At 52.4% G+C, this 21,804-nt stretch overlaps 1 protein-coding gene across 2 annotated transcripts in view; it reads right to left on the bottom strand.

Annotated features, from left to right (window-relative positions):
* Klhl29 (kelch like family member 29) overlaps positions 1–21,804 on the bottom strand; it is a 310,216-nt gene that overhangs the window by 124,975 nt on the left and 163,437 nt on the right. For both annotated transcript variants that reach the window (XM_076559386.1, XM_076559385.1), the window contains one exon: positions 12,698–13,027. In XM_076559386.1, coding sequence (XP_076415501.1) covers positions 12,698–12,982 — 285 coding nt within the window. In that variant the 5' untranslated portion in view covers positions 12,983–13,027. The remainder of the gene's footprint in view (positions 1–12,697; positions 13,028–21,804) is intronic.

Consider the following 21,804-nt stretch of genomic DNA (forward strand, 5'->3'; position numbering starts at 1 on the left):
GAACAGCCAAAGCCAGGTGGTGGGCATATACCTGGAACTCCTCCAACTCTTCCCCTCTCAGCTTGTCCACCACACCACACCTCTGCTCCAAACCACGTTCTTGGATTTGCTACTAAAAGATGGAGCCTGGCCCCATCCAAGGGGAGCTATGCTGATCTTTCAGGGAGCCATGTGGTGACATCACGGCCTGAGCTGAAGTTGAGGATCCCAGCGGAGCATCCGGAGACATTCCAGGCTGCTGTGCAGGCAGAGCCCGTGGGATCAAGCACACAGATAACAGGTGGCCTAGCCCTCAGGCTGGGATAGCAGGGCTGAGGAGCGCACCTGAAAACGGGTGGTAGCCAGCCAGAGCCCCATCCGGCAGAGACGCTGCTGCTGGTGTATGATTGATGGCTGGCTTTGTTGGAGCTCGTCTTTGTCACTCAGGGGGCCAGAGGTGGGCACGCAGTGGGGAGGCAGCTGCTGACTCCGGGATGGTCTCTCAGAGGCCACCTGGTTGCCAAACTGGGAAGCTAATGTTGTTCCGGGGATGGGAGACGAGGGACGTGGAGTATCTGGACTTCCCAAGATTTGGCAGGAGAAACACACAGGGTTTAGCGTTCGGTGCGGCAGTTACTAATTCCTGCCGGGAGGAAGCAAACGCTCATTTTGCAGGGCCTGCAGACCTGCCAGGTGCATACCTTCCCTGTGGTCCTGTCAGACCAACAGGCTCCATCAGCCTGGTGGGGGAAAAGTGCTGGGGCCTCAGAAATGGATCATCCCAAATTTCGAGCACCGCTTTTCTTCCTCAATTATTTACAAAGGAGCAGGGTTGCGCCGTAATGGAGTCTAATTCATGATGCGTTTTAATGCTTTTTATAATACGGTATTCTCAACATTCTCCCCTAATCTTAGCAGATGACAAGTTGCCACTATTGAATTCCCATTAATATGAATTACGGGCACAATATATTTTGCCCAATATAATTTCCTCAGCCTAATATTTTGAGGGAATGGAAATCACACCCTCAGCATATTTCCGATGGAGGAGGTGATGGTGGGGACGGAAGCTGGTTCCTTTGCCAGGGTGGATGTTAGATAGGTGTGCTGGGTAGAAGGCAAGCGTCTAGCATCCTGGAGAGTGAATCAACCTCCCCGCCCCCCGCCATTGCTTTCTTCTCAGAGTCAGACTCATCATCAGAACTGGGGAAGATCCCACCCTAGGCACAGGAAGTCCCTCATCTCGACTTCAGACGCAGGACTCAGATGCGGGGGGTCTTAGGTCCACAGCTAGGTAGACCCCTGATGGCCACGTGACCCTGGGTATCAGGTGAGTTCTCAGAGATTCTATGAGAACAGTTACGACACCGACCTCCTATAGCTGTGAGGACACAGTGTCAAACAGGCAAAGTCACTGAGAACTGTGGCTAGCTCATAGCAAGCACTCAGTGCGCACCAGGGACAGGGAAGGTGATGGCGGGCCAACCCGTAGGCACATCTGGGGTCTTGGCTGCTTGGCTGACACTCTTAATTAGCTCCTGAGATGGCTTGTAAGAGCTTGGGGTCAATATGCCCACTGTTGGGGAGCCTCTTGAAGCTGGTGAGGTTGTAGCCACCCCCTCCCCCCAACACACACAGTACAGTGGAGGCTCTTGGAGGTGCTAGAGGTACTGACCCTGAACATAGTCCTTCAATGACGCTGGCACTCTCCTGATCATTCCCACTTCAGGGCCCGGCTTTCCTATTGTGCGTGGGAGCCAAGGGCCTCTTGAGCAGCTGTGGTTGGGGAAGAGAAGATGGGGGGGGGGCTGAGAACTTTTCTCCTCTGGCCCATTACCTACTGAGTCAGGGAGCTTCCTTGGGGAGGATATCAATCTCACGATTGCCCGGGAAGCTCCCTCAGGGCTGGGCCATCTAGCCCACTCCTCAGGAGAACTTCTAGCTAGCTCATGATGGAACCAAGCTACCAAACATCTAGTCATCCAGCCTTGAACGGGATCTGAGAGCAAAATATATATTTAGAGAAAAACACACACACACACACACACACACACACACACACACACACACACACACACACACACACACTCCGGGCATTCTGTACCTGCTCAGCGTCTATGATGCTGCATGTGAGCTGCCTATAAGGAAAAGGTGTAGCCTGATCAGACAAGCCGAAGAGAACCGCAGCTCGTATCCAGGAGGTGTGGGGCTGGACCACAGACTCTCATCCATATCTTGGTCCTTCAAGATGCAGCCTTATTTCAGATCATCAAATAACAAAACTGCTAGGATGAGCTTGAAGCCGGGCCTTTAGGTGATGTCTCTAGCCTTGGAGGATGATTGTGAACCAATCTTTATTCATTGAGTTGCTCATTCAGCATTTTCCTGTGCGGTGCATTGGGTGGGCTCAGTCTCAGCTTCAGGGCAAGGCTGCCCGGGGTGTGTCTGCTCTCTTGGGTGATTGTGGGCAGGAAACATAGTTTGCCTCCTCTCTCAAGTGACGGCAGTGATAATTCTTAGCGGAGTGCGGACTAAAGGAGAGGGTGTTGGCCGCGCACTAGAGGTGCTTGGAACAAAGCAATGTTTTCCCGAGCGCTTTAATAAGACCGGGTCACGTAAAAAGCTGTGCCGGAGGCAGGGAGGGGGTAGAGAACTTGCTCTGCAGAAGTGAAGGCCCGAGTTTGGGGTCCCCAGAACGCACGGAAAGCCGGACGGGACAGCAACAGGCCTGTAACCTTAGCCCTCTCCTATGGTGATACTGCACAGTCCCTGGATGCTCGCAGGCCAGCTAGCCTGGTACATTGAGAACAACAGGACAGGAGACCCTGGCTTAAGGTAGAAGGTAAGGACTGACACCCCAAATTGTCCTCTGACCTCTATATGGCATGTACACACCCATACGCACACAGGAATGTGCATTTACACACACACACACACACACAGAGAAACCATCTGAAGAAAATGTAAATGTTTAAGGAACAGGTTGTAATGCTTTGGGAGAGAAAAGAGATGCTTCAAAGGTATAAAATCCCTATTGCCAACATCACCTCACCATTTGATTGTGGGTACCAACACTGGGCCAAGAAGCTCACCGTGTGGTCCTGCCTTCTTCATCCTCATCATGGGCAGCCCCAGAAACTATTCTCCGTTGGTAAATGGCTGCTCCACCACAGTCTTTTGATTAACAGAGAGGTAAAGATAGAAAAAGCATTCCTCTCCAACGGTAGAGACATATGAATGAATAAATGCACATATAAGTTCATTAAGTTCATCCATTCTGTTCTCAACCAGGCACTGAGAACCTTTCTATGCTGAGCCTCATTTGGAGGAGCTTATGTTTAGTAAGGAGACAAATGAATATGGATTATATAGATATTCTAACAGGACCACAGCAGTACTGTTATGGGAATGAGAGAAATAATAGCAATTTTCCTCACTACTGATGTGGTCACACTTAGGCTGGCAGTTCTTAGGAAGAATAGGAAATCTGGGCAGACAAGCAAAGGAATTAAGATTCTAGGAAGAAGAAGTATCATGTGTAAAGTCCCTGGGGCATGAAAGTGGAATTGTAGTCTGGCGTGTGTGCGCACACGCATGCGTGTATGTGTATGTGTGTGTGTGTGTGTGTGTGTGTGTGTGTGTGTGTGTGTGTGTTGGAAGATTGTCCTCAGAAGCCGATGCTCCCTAAGAAAACAGCAGGAAAATCATGCTATGGCACTGGCATCATGGGAAGCATCTGGAAGCAAATTTCCTGTATGTAGCAGTAAGTACTCATGGGTGGATAATAGGGAGCGAGGACTCTCAGTAGCTACTGTGGCTGTTTCAGTGGTTCTTGTTTTAGGTGAAGTCTAGGAGATGGAGGGATGCGCTGCTGGCTGTCCCTCATGAGTTGCCCTTCCCACGGAGGTGGTTTCCCCTCATTTATTTCTTAGCCTATGTACACGAGAGTCTCTGAGGCTGCACCACGGCTCTAGTGTCAGGTTTCTGAAAGGTTCCTGCTGCTTTCCGTTCCTGTGTGCTGGCTCCATCCTCAGGCTCACAGTAGGATGGCAGCTGCATGTCAAGGTATCACATCCAGAAATGACATAATCCAGAGGAAAGATTATTTTTTCTTGGGACTCTTCCTTAGAGGCAAGAAAAGCTCTCCCAGAAGCCCTCAGGCTATATTGGCCAGAACTGGGTCACAGGACCCTTGCAGAACTCAATAAGTGGGCAGGAACACTATAGGATCACGTACCTTTTTCAGAATCATTGTAATCCCAGCTGTGACTGGGATCTGTTGATCTCAGACCCAGGCATTAGATGCTGAACCAGAAAGAAGAGTTCTATTAGAAAGGCAGTGGAGAGAGAATGGATGCTGAGCAGATGACCGGTGACATCTGCCGTAGACAATGATCAGGCCTTTTCAGGACTGGAATATTTTCTAACTGCCCGTGACCATTCTACCAAGTCTCATCTCTCCCACCTGCCAGAGGGCCACTTCTGACCTGAAGCCAGGATTCTTTAAGTAGTAGGTCAAGAACTGCGATCATGCTCTGTGCTGGTCTGTTCCCTAGTCAGGGGAACCTCATTTAGATGCTTTTCCAGACTACATAGACATCAGTGCCACATGTGGCCCAAGGCTAGACACACTGGGAGCACTGGTTACATCCTCTTGTTCAAGACGTTCACCTTCAATATGGAAGGCATTGTGGCCTATCTTTCACAGCCAATGGTAAACACGGCCAACCTGTGCCCTCCTCCCCAGGACTAAAAAGGACAAGAGGAGGAGGAGGTGACTGAGTAACCCAACACTTGGAGCCTCAGGAGCAGGTGTGGGTGGACAACGGGAACAGCTTTGCAGAGGTGGGTGGCAGCTAGCAGCTAATAGTTCGTGTCAGGGTGGAGGGGCAGACTGGCTTCTGCCTCCCACACAGGCATCAAGCTCCAGCCCCCCGGCTCCATGGCTTCCTCCTCATGGTGCCATGGGGTACATAGTATTCATCCACTTTCTCCAGGAAGCAGAACAGGGCTGTGCGGCACATCCTGATGCCCCGCCCACATGCTTTTGGCTAGTTCTCAGGGCTCTTTATTTACCAGAGGAAAATGAAGCTCTGGCCCCTGGATTCCAGAGAGCTGAATTCACAACGCAAGTCAACACGCCACGTTTCCTTCACTGAAATGGAGGGGACTCTGGGGGGCCGGGGGAGGGAGTAGAAAAGCCACCGAGGTGTCAGGAGCCACCCTGGTATGTTTCCCTGGGTTATTTTTGGCCCTGCAGACAGCTCCCTGTAACAAAGGGGCTGGGCTCTGAAAGTTCATCTGTGACTTGGCTGTTTAGATTTTGCAACATAGTTTCCCTATGAAAAAACCCAATGTGACAAATGGTGATGAGACTCCCAAGCTAGTTCTCCAAAGCCTGTTTAACCCATAATGTAGCTAAAACACTGTCCTTGTGCAGGGAGGGGAAAAATGTTTAATTGCAACATGAGTAATGAAATGAAACAGAAAACTGTTTTAACAACTGTCTAAGCAGTAGATCTGCATTGATCTTGAAGGATCCTTCTGGAAGGAGGGGCCCTTCCGAGGGTTTGGGTGGGGACCGTGTCAGGTTTATTCTATTACGGGAAAGAGGCATCAGACTGTCTGAATCCGGGGCTGCCGAACATTGGTGTCACGCTGTTAGTTCTCTTTCCTGATTTCACTCCCCTCCCAAAGCCTTCCCAAAAGAATGCTACCCTAATGTGGGTTTTCATGGGGACAAGCCCGTGAAGGGCATCTCCTTGGGGGTGGTTTTTTATTTTAATTTAAAACCAGCAGGCCAGGAATGGCAGTGCATGCCTGTAATTCATAGCACGTGGGTGGCTGAGGTAGGCTGAGGTGGCCTAGTCAGGAGAACTGTCGTGAGTTTGAGGCCAGTCTGAACCACGCAGTGAGATTCAGGCTAGCCTGGGTTTCATACTGAGGCCTTATCTCAATACAAAACAAAACAAAACAAACAAACAAACAAAAACCAACCAAAACAAAAACCAACCAGCCAAAAACAACAATCCCAAATTGGTAGGTTAGCATCTATCTTTGGGCGTGTCCTGGGGACAGCAGTGTCCTTGTCTTTCTAACTCTGGGGGTAGCGACAGTGTCAAATACAGCCTTCAGGATAAAGGGCAAATTCTCAGCTCAGCTAGAGGCTCTTGAGGTAAATGTACCTTTGAGGTCTGGTCCCCTAGGAGCCAAGGAGCCAGCCTGCTTAGCAGCCTAGTTCTGTGTGTCTGCAACCTCTCCAGGATTGTTCTGTGTACACAGGATGTAACGTTGAAATGTCTAAATTGTCTACGGCCATACCACCCTGAACGCGCCCGATCTCGTCTGAAATGTCTAAATTGCCAGTATCTCATCCTGATACCCTATCTCAGGATGGGTGGATGGAGCAGTAGGTAGATCCCGTGCTTTCTGCCTGGGGCATAAAAGCTTTAACTAGCAGCCGGAGGACAGATAACCATGCCTAAATAAACGCACTGGGGACCTGCGGGTTATTTCGTGAAAAGTGATCACAAGTCTACTCATCCGTGCATGATGCCTGCCTCTAGCGATGTGGTGTTTCAGTATCTCTCCCTCATTCCTGGAATCTGGCTTGGGGATGCCACTTGCCTTGACTGACGACGACGATGACGACCAGGCTTTAGCTTCACGTTAAAGCGAGAAAAGCACCTGCTCACCCGCCCTGTCCTCTTGCTGCTTCTGAAACCCCAAACCACCATGTGAATGAGGCTGAGCCAGCCAGACGGAAGTCATGCTGAGAAGTGAGGTCCCCGGCCTGAGTGTCCACTAGCCACAGATGTGGGGACTGAGATAACCTTATCTTTGGAGCCCAGCTGAGACAACCCTGACTCTACCCTCTGCACTGTCCAACTTGTACACCCTGCTGACTCCGGCCCATGGTGTCGTCTTGTGTCTTTACTTCGTGATTCCTCGATGCCTTTTGTCTTGGCTTACGGTTTAGAAATGTGCTAAAACACACATTCTTCTCCCTCTTTAGTCAAAAACTGAAGTTCAGACCCATTCAGGTTTGTCCCACTCCTTGCAAAAGGCAGCCTTGAAATGGCTGTTTTGGAGAGGTGGCATTTCTCATTTCTGCACACACTTTGTGACTGACAGATGGGTTTTAAGTCGATGAAGATACAACCCACACTGTAATCGGGACTTAAGGTGCAGGCAAAAGCCATTAGCTCAGTACTAACACGCGCAAGCTGTCTCCCAGCGCTTTATCTGACCTGATAATTTATCACAAGGGAAATCAAGAATACTTGTTGGTGGATCAAGCCACGGCCTTCGGGCTGAAAATCACCCACCGTCGGGAAATGTGCAGTGGAAAGGGATGGCGTCACTCTTCCGCAGCCTTGATGTCTAACCCAAGTACAAGAGACAGGAGAGCTGAGAAAGCTTCTTCATCATCATCAGTCACAGATCCCAGAACCACAGGAGAGCAGGGGGTTGCGCATTAGGCTTGATGGTTGTTCCCAAGATGCCCACGGGGACCCCAGGTCATCCTCCTAAGAGGAGCATTCCCTGGGAAGCTGAGGTGCACCTCTGGGCAGATGCATTCTTTATGATGAGTAGTTTCCAGCCTCCAGTGCTCATAAATGTCACACCCCCCGCGCCCCCCCCGCCCCGCCCCCCCCCCCTGGTGCTGGGTACTCTGAGCACCAATTTCCCAGCCCCTCTAAGCTTTCCGCGGGCTTCTAACACAGGCTCTGCTGCTGCTGCTGCTGCTTAGCCAGATTTATGTTCAAAGGCTGAGCTCCAAGGGGTGATGGGAAGGTCTCAGACTGAACGCCCCTGACCACAAGGAAAAAGAGGCCTCCCACACTTATTTTGCAGGCCTCTGTGAGGATCCTCCAGCCTATTCTTTTCAGTAACAGAATTGCATTTTATGAAGCTGTCCCCTTTCTGTTTCATCTGTCAAGCAGGTTTGCTGAGAATAATTTAAATTTCATGCAGCAGCAACTGCGGGGCATCGGTGCCTCCCTTCCGTTCTCACAAACAGGCCTGGCATGGAGCCATGCTTTCTCCTCAGCCGTGGCTCCCCCCCCCCCTCAGTGCCCAGACAGCCAGTGGTGGGAGTAGGAATGTGGTGATGGCCCAGTTCCTCAGGTTCACCCTCTACCACATCAGAGGGGGACAGGAAAGTCCCTTGAACCCCCGAGCAGCAACCCCAGCAGGCTGATCTCCCCCAGAGGAAGAGCTTTGCAGATGGACCCAGTTGCTAGTGGTGTGTGTGTGTGTGTGTGTGTGTGTGTGTGTGTGTGTGTATACATGTACATGTGTGCAAAAACATGTGGCGATCAGAGGTTGACATCAGAGGTTGGCATAGGAGGTCAGAGGTTAACATCAGGGGTCTTCCTTAACCATACCTCACCTTAGGTTTTGGGGCAGATTTTCTCACTGGACCTGGAGCTCACTGACTGGCTGGTCAGTAAGCCCCAGGGACCCACCTGTCCTTGCCCACCTAGCACTGGGATTAGAGGCGTGTGCTGCCACGCCTGTCTTTATATATGGGCGCTGGGAACCTAAACTCAGGACCACAGTAGGCGTTTTATCAACCGAACCGTCTTCTCAGCCTTAAAATGAACTTTGATGGAATGCTTACTCAGTGGCACATATCCTTTTAGTGTTTTCTGCACATATTAATTTACATAATCCTTACGTTAAACATGCTATTATCATTTCCATTTTGTAGACATAGAAACTGAAGCCTCACTTGCCGACGGCAGGATTCGATCCCAGGCTGTCTGATCCAGAATCTCCCGGCAGCTGCGCAGTGAGGGTCCACGGACTCTTTGCCTTACCTTTTCCCCTTCTGTGACATGAGAAGCAAACCTGCCCATTTTTCTGGCCTGAAATCCAGAGTTTACGGTCCCTAGGTGGACACCAGTGATGGCGAAAGCTGCTGTCATCCTCTTGCCATCATGGTTTCCATGGTGAATGGAGGCTGCTAGCTAAGCAGCCTGGGATGGAGGGAGCCGGCCCGGGTTGGTTCCATCTTGGGAAGTAGTTAGGTTTTTCTCCCAGCTTCACTATTCTGAGCTGCAAAAATGGGGCTGGGTGGGTGGTCTCCAAGAAAGCTCGCCGTGGGCAACTCGTATTCTGGAGGTTGGAGAGCAATGGCCATGTATTGGGGAGTGGAAAGGTATAGCCTTCTAGACCCTCCTGGTATCTCAACCTCCCAGGAGTCCATGCTCACCCAACTGGCCTTTCATCCAAACACGCAGGGATTCTTTGGGCCGTGGATAACCGAAGAAGACACAGAAAAATCAAATCGGGCCTGGAGGCGGCCACGACAAAAGCAATTGCCATCATCTTGCGACCCCAGTCTCTGGGAGCATGAATGCCTTCCCAGACAATAGCCCAGACCCTCGCCAGGGCCGACCCTAGCACTGGAACTTTGGCATGGAGAGTGGGCAGGGATGCCCCGAGGGACCCCAGAGCATGGGATGGTCAACCTGTTGTCCCCCTGACAACAAAGGGATGTCTCCCAAGGCCTGAGAGCTGCCCCTTGTCTCGGAATCAGCGTGCTTGGGTCCCTAGGGGTGGTCCTTCTGACCACACCATCATTCTTCCTTCCTCTCCTCGCCTGCTGAGATGATGGGGTCTATATTTTCCTTTAAGGAAAGAGCCTCCTGGGCTGATGAAAAGCTTTCAGATCTTCCGCCTTGGTCATTCAGCTTGAGTTTGGATCCGAGAAGCTACCCTCTTCGGTCACCTCTTCCCTCTCTCCTCCCCTCTTAGCTCCGGTCTTCCTTCCAGGTCATCTTGAATCCCAAGCGCTCAAACAGTTCCCCACCCGTTCAGGGCTCCAGCTTTGGTGCTCCCTCTGGAGAACTCCCCCCCCCCACTCCCCAGGTGATGGTAGAAGGGAACCCCTCTCCTCACAATAGGACAGTCTTGTTCTTCCAGGGCCAATGCCTGGAGACAGCGGTGAAGGGGTGACCTCGTTGCTTAGTGGGTGAACCGCCAGCCAGTGCCTGTTCTATTTCAAGCACTTTACATGGAATTCCATGTATGCAATCCTCATGGTAAATCTGGTCATCGGGGACTACCACCCAAAACTAGAACTGAGGTCCACAGGGATTCAGTATCAGCCAGAGGTTGATTGGAATTAAAATTCAGACGTCTTCAAAGCCTAGCTTTATCTACTCCACTGAATCACCTCTACCAATAACGTCAACAGGGAAGATACCGGCTCATCTGGCTGCACATTCATTTATACGCTGACCCACGATTTCCCCAATAGCTAGAGCCAGCTCTTCAGTGGCTGCTTGGTAAAGACCTGGTTGACCAGGGAAACTGCTGATAGATACCTGAATTTGGCCTGGGTGTCCACTGATGGGATCTGGGCATGCGGGTAGACACACAGGCTGGAGGACAGACATCTGGGCCAGCAGCAGCAAGTCCAGAGTGATAGGAGGCACCATTGCCTACACCAGCGGTCCTCAGCCTTCCTGATGCTGCGGCCTTCTAATACAGTCCCTCATGGACCATCAACCATAAAATTATTCCTGTTGCTACTTCATAACCGTAATTTTTCTACGGTTACGAATCGTAAGGTGAGCATCCGATATGCAGGAGATCGGATACGCGACCCCTGTGAAAGGGCCAGGGGTCGCGGCCCACAGGTTGAGAACAGCTGGCCTACATATCTAAGACCGGTGCCCTCCATCGAAACCACCACGGGCAGCTAGCTGCCTCGCTACTCTCCCACCCTGTCCCTGCATACAATTCGCTAGCAATCCAGAGAACTCAGACCCTAGCCAGATCCAAAGCAAACCCTGCAGGCGTGACACTGGGCTGCTGAGATGCTTGCCCAGTAGAGAATGGCATCTTGTCTCTCTGCTGCCACAGGCCATGACGCTGACCTCCCTAGCAGGCCTGAACGTTTGCCCTTTCTCCCACTCTGGGTTGGCTACTGACTCAGTCCTTGTTCCAGCTGTTGTTTTCTGTCTGCGGCTTGTTTTTTTTTTTTTTCCTCCCATGTGGTTGTGGTTTGGGGTCTGGCTTAGGGAGGAGGGCTAGTGAATACCGAGCTATTTTGGAGCCAAGCAGGTGCCATGTGTCCAGGGCAGGGGCGGGGCGTCCCTTCAGAGAGCCATGGGCACTGTCTTTCACCTGGAAGAACCCTCAGTGACATACCCAGGTGTACTCAATACTGGCTCTAAGGCACTCATCGGAAGGGATGGAAGCCATCAAGTGTTGTCCGCGGGTCCAGCTTCTCTCGCACCTGGAGCCCTGGCTGCCGGCTCCAGAGGCCACCGTTCTCCAGATGGTGAACAGCTGGCCTCGAAGACTGCCTGCCAGATGTGGCCAGCAGGGCTGGCAGCAGGCTATCCTGGGCAGAGGTCACCAATTCAGAGTGGCCAGGGCCTGGTGCCCAGGACAGGAATGTGTTTGGCTGGCCTTGGGGGAAGTGTGCCCAAATAATCTTCCATCTCTGCTCCTCTCTGGTATTACTTCCTTCCCTGCCTTGGTGGGGTGGTGTTTTCATAACAGGAAAATAAAATCAATAAGACATTGCAGCAAGATGTCAGCATGCTGCAAGCTGGCCTCCAATAGCTCCATTGTCTCGGGTCTCCGCCGGGCTCTGCGGCCAGCAGTGCCGTTATTAATGGGAAGCAGGGCTGAAAGGGAGTTTTGAAAATCGTAGAGACAAAGGCACAGAGCACCCGGAGAGCATCGTCCACCACCACAGCTACCTCACAATGGCCAGCCTGGGGCTTCCCGCCTTTAATTTCTCCTGCAACCTTTACGAACGCAGGAAAAGAAAAGAGCGCGCGCGCACACACACGTGCAGCACACACATACACACCCCCACACAGGCACACATGCAGCCCCGAGAGGGCTCCTGGGAAGGGATTCTGAATGGCTGGCAGAGGCAAAGACGGCCTGCGGAGCCTCTGCTTGGCCGAGGGGGATGATGGGATGAATGTGTTCCTTGCCTTGGCCACCAGCCGTCCCTCTGAGGCTCGGTCTGCCTGAAGGGCTCTGCACAGCATGCAAGAGGGGGCTTCAGAGCCCCTCCGTTCATCCCAAAGCCCGTCAAGAGCCTTGGCGACATTAATTTCCACATTCCGTTTTATACACACTGGCTTTTGCCATCATTCCTGAGGTTTCTGGAACCGCCTCTTGCAAAAAAAAAAAAAAAGAGGGGGGGGGCAGAGGGATCAGGAGCTAATATCTTGCAGTCAACTGCTGGTATGAGTTATGAGTTCTGAGTCCTTATAGTAACTGCTCTAACTAGTATGTCCAGGGACCCTCAGCCATCAGGCAGACACGATAGACACGAGAACACCCTCCCGTGGTGATGAATCTGTAATGGGCTCTTCACCCTGGGTGGCTAGTATACAGCTGCAAAACCCCGGCCACTGATGACCCCCAGGGGGACTTATTTGCGTTTAGTCCCCCTATTTAGGGGAAATACTTGGCAATACTCTTATATCCCTCATCCGGTGGCGTTCGATCAGCGCGTGCGTGGCCTCCGCACCTGCTGGCCTTCCTACACGTTCGTTGCATACAGAGACAGTCTGGCAGACGAGGCCATTTTAACCTTCAGAAACAGCTGCGAGGCACTCCCCACGGAGGCCGGGACTCTGGTGACATGGACCAGGGAGTAAGGCCCCCCCGAGGCCGGCCTGGGCTTGAGTGGTTGCCTGGCTCCCCCGCCCCAGAAAGGGATCCCAGGTCTTACCTTGGTGGTGACTGCGGAGGCCGAGCTGGCCACGAGACTGGTGATGGCTTCGTTACTGCCCGTCGTGCAGGGAGCAGGAGCGGTGGCCGGTGTGGGCAGCCGGGAGGGCACCACGGGCAGCGGCAGGAGGCCTGGTCGCGCACTGAGACTGCTGGCTGTGCCTCCGCCGGCCCCGGAGGTGACGCTGCAGACGCTGGTGGCCCCGTGGGTCCCATTGACACTCCACTCGCGGCGGTCCCAGCCTACGCGGTAATCTCTTTCGAAGCGGCTATGGTGCCTGGACATCTCGGTGGGCCGTGGCAGCTTCTCGCAGGGAACCAGAGCCCGGACCTGTCGGCACAGAACACAGGAGGGTGGTTGAAGCGAAGAGTTGGCTCTGCCTGGCCACAGGGAGGTGGCCACCGCTGCCGCCGCCATCATCATCATCATCATCATCATCATCATCAGCAACATCAGCATCATCAGCAGCAGTATGTTCAGCCCCTGCTCTGGGTTCACGAACGGGGGTTTTCAAATATTAGCCAGTCTCAGAGTTTCAGCAAGTTGGTAAATCCTCCATCATTTATCAGCCCGCTCCTCAGATGCCGAGGAATTGATCGCTCAGGAGCACACGGCAGAATGTAATGAGCAGGATTTGAACCTGGTTACCGCGCCAAGCCGTCGTAAAAATTTAGTTCTGCCTTGTCACTGTGCCCTGAACAACATGAAGTGCCCATCTTAACTATGGCAGGGGCAGCCCTGCCTCCTATCCCCACTGTGGTAGACGACCTCTGACTGCACACGCGCCAAGCACAGGTCACGTGACCCCCCCACCCCCAATGTGTACTCTCTTTAGAGTGGTCACAGCCTTGACTGAAAAATCTCATTTGTTCTGTATAGTCCCTGTGAGGCGGCAAGGCACGGCTGGTCCCCAATTTACACACAAGGAGACTCACAGAGAACAAGCGATCCCCCCCCCCCCCCCCCCCCCCGACGGCAGAGGACTAAGAGGTGAAAAAGGTCACTGTGTCTCCGAAAGATGTCAAGCTTCTAGGGGTCAAGTCCTCCCTCAAAATCCCAACCCCGTGATTCAGTGCTACACTTCTGGGACCTGGGTACTCTGGCCTCCACTCCCTGCATCTCCCACGCGGCTTCCTGAGTATATGAACAGAAGGCCTTTCAGGGTTGTCATGGAGACGAGACGCACCATGGTATGGGAAGGGCCCTCTGAGTCATCGAGGGCTGTATTTTGCTCAGCATCACTATGATAGTGCTGGCCCCGACCTAGGCAGGGACCAGTTACTCCAGTCAGGGAAGAGAAGGGCTGTAGGGGTGGGGGGTGGGGGGTGGGGGGTGGGGAGAGACAAGTGGCTGGCAGTGAGGGCTTGTCCTGTACTTCATACCCACAGTGCCTAAGGACCTAGTGCGCTTTGGTCCTGTTCCATTTTCCGTCCATTTCCAGTCTAGGCTACGAGCTTCTGTCTCCCATCCTGCCAGCCCAGCTCTGAAGTCGCCGGCTACTAGACAAGGCCACTTATTTTTAAAATGTCTATAAAACCCGAGCCTCCTCTGGTCTTCGCATATCTGCCTCCACTGCCCAGGACTTGTACATGGCAGCCAGAGCCTGGACACCCAGTCCTAGGAAACCCGCTGCCACGCTCTGCGGATGTGGTGGGTGGCTCAGCTCTGGGAGCCGTTCTGTAAGGTGCACAGAGCAGACGGAGGGCAGCCTGGGTGGAAGCTGCCCCCCCGCCTGCGGCAGAGTCGATGGGTACCATGGAAGATGGATGCTGGTTGTTTCCCGTTGAGTTCATCATCATTGTGCATCTAGATTCGTACAATGTCACAAAAATTCGTTTAAAATATTGACTTAGTATTCCACAGTGAAAAGGAAAAAAACAACAACAACCAAAAAAACAAAAAACAATTGGCTCCCTGCCCCTCTTTGGCCATCCCTCACATTTTCCAATGAATGCTTATGGGAGAGTAGTCTAAACTCAGTTCTGCTTTTTTGATTCCTGTTTGCCCCGGAACCTGCTCCCCTGGGGCCCCTGGTGTGCCCACCCCAGAGGATCTTGCTCTTGCGGAGGTCACAGATGACCTATTTAAATCCGATGCACAGTCGTGCCATTATGCCCTTGGAATACGAGGAAACACAGTATGTCCTCCTCATTATTATTCGTTCACAGGAGGCACCCGTCTTTCTCTTTCTGGGCTCACCCCCTGCTCCCCAGCTGTTGAACCTGGCTTTCCTTGGAGGATCTCACTCAACCACCGCCCCCTTATCCAAGCCACTCAAGGCGAATCTCCCAGCGGTGTCTCTCCTGAGTATGTCCCCATTTCCCTTGAGACTGCCCTATGCCATCTGGCTGCACTCCATGTTCCTAAATGGCTCAAGGTCCCCAAATACGCTTATTATTCTTTAGCCTAGATGCCCATTCTCAGAACGCCCTGCCTCAGAGACAGCCACCATCCCAGCAGGGGTTTGAGATCCAATGACTCCACAGGCTGTCAAATCTGCCCCCCCCCATCTGCTGGCCACTCCCTCTATGTAATCTTTCCACATCAACTAAAGCAACTTGGCTTTCTGCTCCCAATCCTGCCCTCCGACCCACTGCGTTATTTTGAGACAGGGTCTCCCTATGCTGCCCAGGCAAGCCTAGAACCCTCTGTAGCTCAGGCTGGCCTAGAATTCTATGTAGCCTAGGCTGACCTCAAACTTGTGATCCTAGTGTGCTGTGGGATGTTCTGTATGTCCTGTGGGAGCCCTTCTTGGGTTCTTTGTGGCGTTACCCAGCAGGTCCGCATAGAGGATGATTAGGACCATGGGCCTGAGTGCAGGTGTCTGAGATGGTCTGCACTTGGCTGTGCTGGGGGATGGTCTGTATGTCAAGTTGTTCTGATTGATCAATAAATAAAACCTGATCGGCTGTGGCTAGGCAGGAAGGATAGGCGGGACTAACAGAGAGGAGAAATAAAAGGACAGGAAGGCAGAAGGACTGACTGCAGCCGCCGCCATGACCAGCAGCATGTGAAGATGCCGGTAAGCCACCAGCCACGTGGCAAGGTATAGATTTGTGGAAATGGATTAATTTAAGCTATAAGCACAGTTAGCAAGAAGCCTGCCACGGCCATACAGTTTGTAAGCAATATAAGTCTCTGTGTTTACTTGGTTGGGTCTGAGCGGCTGTGGGACTGGCGGGTGACAAAGATTTGTCCTGACTGTGGGCAAGGCGGAAAACTCTAGCAACACTAGTGCCTGCTCTTTACCACCAACTGTTTTAAAAGCACACATCCAGTCGTGGGGTCTTTTTACTTTTCCAGGCACAGAGCCCATCCTTGAGAATAAGGTCCCAACTCTCCCCAATGTCCCAGAAGACACCGGAGAGTTTGGCCTGGCCCATCGTTCTAGTGGCCTTTCTCACTCCCAATGCAGAGGCAATGTCTACTCATCCAACACGCAGTGCCTGCCTTGAAACCACACCTGACACTCACTATTTTGTAACTGGATATTTCCACCATAGGACAGACACATCTGTGTGGAAGGGGAGACCTCAGACATTAATCCTCGAGTCTCTTGGCTGGGAATTTGGAGGCACTCAATTAAAACAATGACCTACCTTTCTAGCAAGTAGGACTTGAGCCTCCTAGAGCAGTTCTGGAAGGTGAATCTGCACTTTGAGGGTATACTGGACCTCATAGCTTGGGCTCTTGGCTCTCCATTTGTGCCCACCAAGGCAGAGCTCTGTCAGTGGCCACAGTCTCGGTGTAGTGCTTCTCTAGGCTGGGTCCTAAGTGGGCAGAGACTATGCTATGTATCTATCACACAATGTCCTCTGTTCTCATTCTAAGCACCCCAGGAAGCTCTCTCCCAGATACCTTGATAGATGTGTGTTAGGACCATTCATCTGGCTCCGGTTGTCAATAAGAGTGCGTAGGCAATGAGGATGCTTTCCAGACTCTGTCCTATAAAAATAGGTCTCCTTTTGGACTAGTAAGATGGCTCCCTTGGGCAAAGGAACTTGCTGCCAAGCCTGATGACCTGGACTCAGTCTCTGGGTCTCACTTGGTGGAAGGAGAGAAATGACTCTTGAAAGTCATCCTTTGACCCCCGACAGACACATGTGCCATAGCATGTGTGAGCACGCGTGTGAACTTGTGCACATATACAAAAATAAGTGTCCTATACATTTAATATATCTTCTTTTTAAAAAATGCAAGTACGTACACGCTCCTGTGGGTGAGTGGATGCATGCGTGAGAACTCATGCAAGTGTGCGTATATGCATATGGCAGTTAAAGGATGAGCTCACATCTCATCTTCAGGAATGCCGTGCACCTCCTTTGAGACAGGGTCTCTCACCAGGCTGAAGCCCACCACTAGGATAGCTTGGCTGGGCAACAAGCGGACATCTGCCTCCCCCACAACAGTATTACAAAGGAGCACCATCACAGTCAGCAGGATTGACTTTAGGTCTTCTGCTGCAAGGCGAGTGCTTTACCAACTGAGATATCTCCTTCACTCCCACCCCCAAATATTGCCTAGAACTCCATAGTTCCCTCTGTCACCTGGCAACCTTAGAAGTCACACCTTCAAGATAGTGCAGCTGTTCCCTGGCAGGGGCTGCCCCAGGCTTCACACGATCGGGACATAAATCTGTATCACGTTCAGATACCGAGAGTAGCAGTATCTACTCATTACTTCAGCAGAACCTCACCTAGCCTGACGGTTACAATCAACCCCTGCATTTCCATAGAACCACACAGCCTCATGTATCACAGAGAAGTCATTTCCTCTCAGGGGGCATGGAGGCTCAGGGAAGTCAGGACCCCTGTACCGGAGATGTGTCTCAAAGCAGCTGAGAACTTGGGACTGGGTCCGAGGGATCTTCTTTGGATGTCGCTGCTTACCTTGGGGACCACGTGCTCAGCCCCACAGTTCCAGTGTGCAAGAGACAAACAAGACCCACCATGCGCATCTCCTACCGTCCTCTCAGCCTCACACACCACCTCTTCCAGTCCTCCTTTCAAATGCCAGGGAGGAGGTGGAGACGCAGGCAGCTGGAGGCCACACAATCTGGTTTGGGTCTCATTAAGTGTATTCAAAACAAAGGTCAACTATTTGCATGCAAGCGCTCGGGTCAGACCTCATTCCTCAGTTTAATTTCCCCTTTCAAACCAATGAAAGAAACGCCTTGCAGCTCACTCCGAGAGCCAGTCGGTCGGCCGACTGCCAGCTCCAGAGGTGGCAACAGAAGTATTTCCTGCTGGGCACAGAGCCAGCATGTCTCAGAGGTCTCATGTGCACATACACGTGTACCTGAATGGTGCTGCAGGAGGCACAGGAAGTGCCCGTGTGGAGGAAGGAGGCCCCCAAATGGACACGGTGCCTGAGACCAGACTGGTTAAGCAATTCCAGACAAAACCCAGAAAAATGCTGCCTTGTTGAGGGAAGTGCCCTTTCCTGGCAGGCTGCCTGGGCACTGGTGGAGGCTGGCACGAGGCCCTGCACCACGAAGGGAGGCTACGAGCAGCCACCGCCTTGCTTTTGGTGTGGAGGGGACGGTTTACGGAGAATTCAGGCCGTGTATCTGGGTGAGGGAGTACCTAGCCAGAACCTGTTTGTGTGTGCATGTGTGACACACACGTGTGAAGAAAATGCTCTGAGGCCGAGAGTGGTAGTTCGTTCACACCTGTAATCCTAGCTGTGGAGAGGCCGAGGCGGGATTGCTAGAGGCTTGAGTCCAGCCTGGGCTACATGGTTTGAGTCCAGCCTGGGCTACATAAGGAATTACAGGCCAGCCAGGGCTACAGGCCGAGAGCATGTCTTGAAAGAACAGAAAAGCGGGAAAGAACTGGAGAGTGTAGGGAATCTTCCATCAGTCAGCGGAGGAAGGTCAGGTAGGTCCAGGTCAGAGACCAGGATTTGTTCACGCCCCAGGTTAATTCTGAAAGCTCAGTGGTAAACATTTGACATACACAACTTGGCTCTGGATCTTGGCTCTGGATCTTGTTTGTAGCACAAAACTCGTTCTCCACTGAAATACTGCCTTTGCGTTATCCCAGGGATGCTGAGCCAGGAGAGGAGGTGAGAAGGCCAGAACCTTTCTGGGGTGAGGCCGAGAGGGGACCCCCTTCTTCCGCTTTACTTCAGCTCCACGTTTGTGGAGTCTGCTTCTCCAGAGCAAGCGTGTGCCTTCATGATTTCGCCTGCGTATCTTCATGGCCCACGGGCTGCTTCTCAGGATCAGTTCTGGTTCAGGACTCAGAATCCAGGCTCTGCACACAGCTCAGGAAGCTGGGTCAGACCTTCAGTTTTCCCACTCTCTTCTCTTTTTTTGTTTTTTGGCATTTTGGTTTTTTGAGACAGGGTTTCTCTGCGTAGCTTTGCGCCTTTCCTGGATCTCGCTCTCGAACTCACAGAGATCCGCCTGGCTCTGCCTCCGGAGTGCTGGGATTAAAGGCGTGCGCCACCACCGCCCAGCCTCCACTCTCTTCTTTTTAATACCCCTCTCCTTCCCCAGGGAAGAGGACTCCCATAGCATCCCAGTAAATAGGAGGAAGTGCCGCTCTGAGAATTTAGTCACTGCTAGCAATCCAACCTCTAGTCTATCACAACTCGTCTCACACACAGGAACACACCAAATGCCAAGGCTAAGTCTCTCGAGAACGTCCCAAAGGCAGCCACATCACACTGACCAGTTCTCAGGAAAACCAGAATGAAAAATGCAGATACCCCCGCGCCCCTCTCCCCCAGGAGTCAGGCAATCCCTGAGAAGTACAAAGGTCACACTTCTTGGGTATCCTTGGCAGAACGTCTTCCATGGAAAGGGCCTTTTCTCTTCCATTGATCCTTCCTTGGAGAGGGCAAAGGGCTGTTCTGCCTCTTTGGCTAAGTGCACTACCTGACGTGGTGGCTCCATGAATCTGCTTCCTTCCAGGCTCCCCATTCGCTGGGAGTGGATGGAAACCAGTGGTTCGCTTCCTGTGGACAGGCAGAACTAAGTCTTCACTGTGACCAATACTACCAGAAGCTGAAGCGCCTGAAACATACAGGAATGGAGGAGGAGTGGCCCATCTCCAAAGGTTTTGTGCCTCTGCAGGAGACAGCTGGTATTCTTAAGGATCAAAAGGAGGAAGCTAAGTAATCTCAGGCCCCGACGTCCACCCTCCCCTAAATCTTCACCTATCACCTCTCCCTGGGACCTTCACATCCCCGCTGTTCTCCATCAGAAAAATGGGTCCTTTCCCTGGACTATTGCGAGGATCGAGACGTGCATCCCGTGAACCTCTGTACAGATAGGAAAGCTCATCATTGAGGGATGGTCATAGCCACAGTTCAGGTACAGAAGGATAGGTCTGCAGCCTCCAGGGCAGCAGGAACCGGCAGATTCCTGTACGAGTTCACAGGAAACCGTCCATCTAGCGGCTGAGTGTATGTCCGCTGTAAGCCAATGCACACAGCTCCTGAGACCTCCTGTGCTGGGCAACTGGGAATCCTTAGGGTAGCTTCACCCAGGGCCACAGGGAGGCAACAGATTGCTAATGTCCGCCGTGATGCTGGGGACAGTGTCATCAGTCCCAGGGCCTGCCTTCTTGGATGAACTCCCTGCAGCTCAGGGAGAACCACACCAGTTCTGAGAAGGCCTGGGAGTCTGAGAATGGACACCAGAGGGTGATCAGCTGATGCCCATACTCAGCCCTCTTACCCAGCCATGCCCCTGATCTCTTAGTAGCTACTGGCTGGGCTCCGCCTCCTGGACACTTGTTAGACACTTGCTAGATACCAGATCAGCAGCTCTGCTACGCAGATTTGCCTGGAAAGACTTTATCATGAATAATTCATCAGTAAATAATTAAGGATTGCCATGTGTCATAATGTGCGTGCGTGCGTGCGTGCGTGCGTGCGTGCGTGTGTGTGTGTGTGTGTGTGTGTGTGTGTGTGTGTGTGTGTGTACTCCATGTAGGGCTGAAGCCCAGAGAGGAGTATCTCTTGAGTTCTGGGCACTGGCCCCTGAAAATCCTGTTCAGAACCAGCATACTGTATCTACTTGAATACACAAACAGGATAGCCGTGGTCTGTGTCCAGTGGCTGCGTTTTCTGGATGCCGGGGCTGGCCCTCACATATTAACATTCGTGGTGTGTACACACTGCACACAGGATCACAGGTGGCTAATGACCCTTTCCTCATTCTTATCATTAAGACACGCCGAAGGAGTGGGCTGCCGGCTGCGAGAGCCCTGAAGGCGTGATTAATCCACAGAAGGCAGGGGAGCCCTTGCTGCCTCCAGACTCGGGGAGCCGAGGTGGCTGGCTGAGGAATGAGCCATAGACGTCCGGCCCGATTGGAAAATGGATGATTGCCTCATTTGGGGAAGACGTGCTGCCAAGTCAGTTGGAACAGCCTGTGCCCATCTTTATTATTTTCATTTTCCTCTCTGCATCTTTTAGCTTTTCTTCTGGAACAAAACATTATATAGCAGCCAGCACACCATCTTGGCAAATGCAACACAAAGGAATTCTCTGGGTGCCCTGTGAGGAGCCAGCTTGGCCATGCCTTGGTGTGGATGTTGATAGGAGCTGAGGATGCCCCCTGGAAAATGCCCCTAGAAGGACAGGTGATACAACCAGGGCAGAGGCCCTCATGCCTACTAGTCACCCCCAGTAACTAAAAGATTCACTTCTGCCCGGGGCTGGGGTGGGTCTCACGTTGCCCCCTCCTGCTTCCTCTGGCCAGCTCTCTGCTCACAGAGCCAGAGACCAGACTACCAGGCATACGCCTCAGGGATGGACTAGCTAGCATACCCTACTCTCCACGTGGGTTCTGGTCCCACGCCAGAGGTCAGGGCCGTCTGGATCCTTCTGCTTCCTTCGCTGTCGCTGATAGTTCACATGGCTGGGCATCCCGGGGCAGGGAGTCAGAGATTCCAGGCTAAAGTGACGACTGTTCTTTAGCACGGAGCATTAGGGAGGCCAGGGACAACGTTTAGAGACGAGGGAGGCATCTGGTGCCAAGATTTGAATATGCCTTGCTCTTGGGGGACAGAGCCTGGACATCGGCAACCCCAGACTCTGTCTCACGTGCGAGGCCCCAGTCTGGGCCTTGCACTTCACACCGAGGTTGCTGT

This window comes from Peromyscus maniculatus, chromosome 22 (assembly GCF_049852395.1).
Source record: "Peromyscus maniculatus bairdii isolate BWxNUB_F1_BW_parent chromosome 22, HU_Pman_BW_mat_3.1, whole genome shotgun sequence".
NCBI classification, from domain to species: Eukaryota; Metazoa; Chordata; class Mammalia; order Rodentia; family Cricetidae; genus Peromyscus; species Peromyscus maniculatus.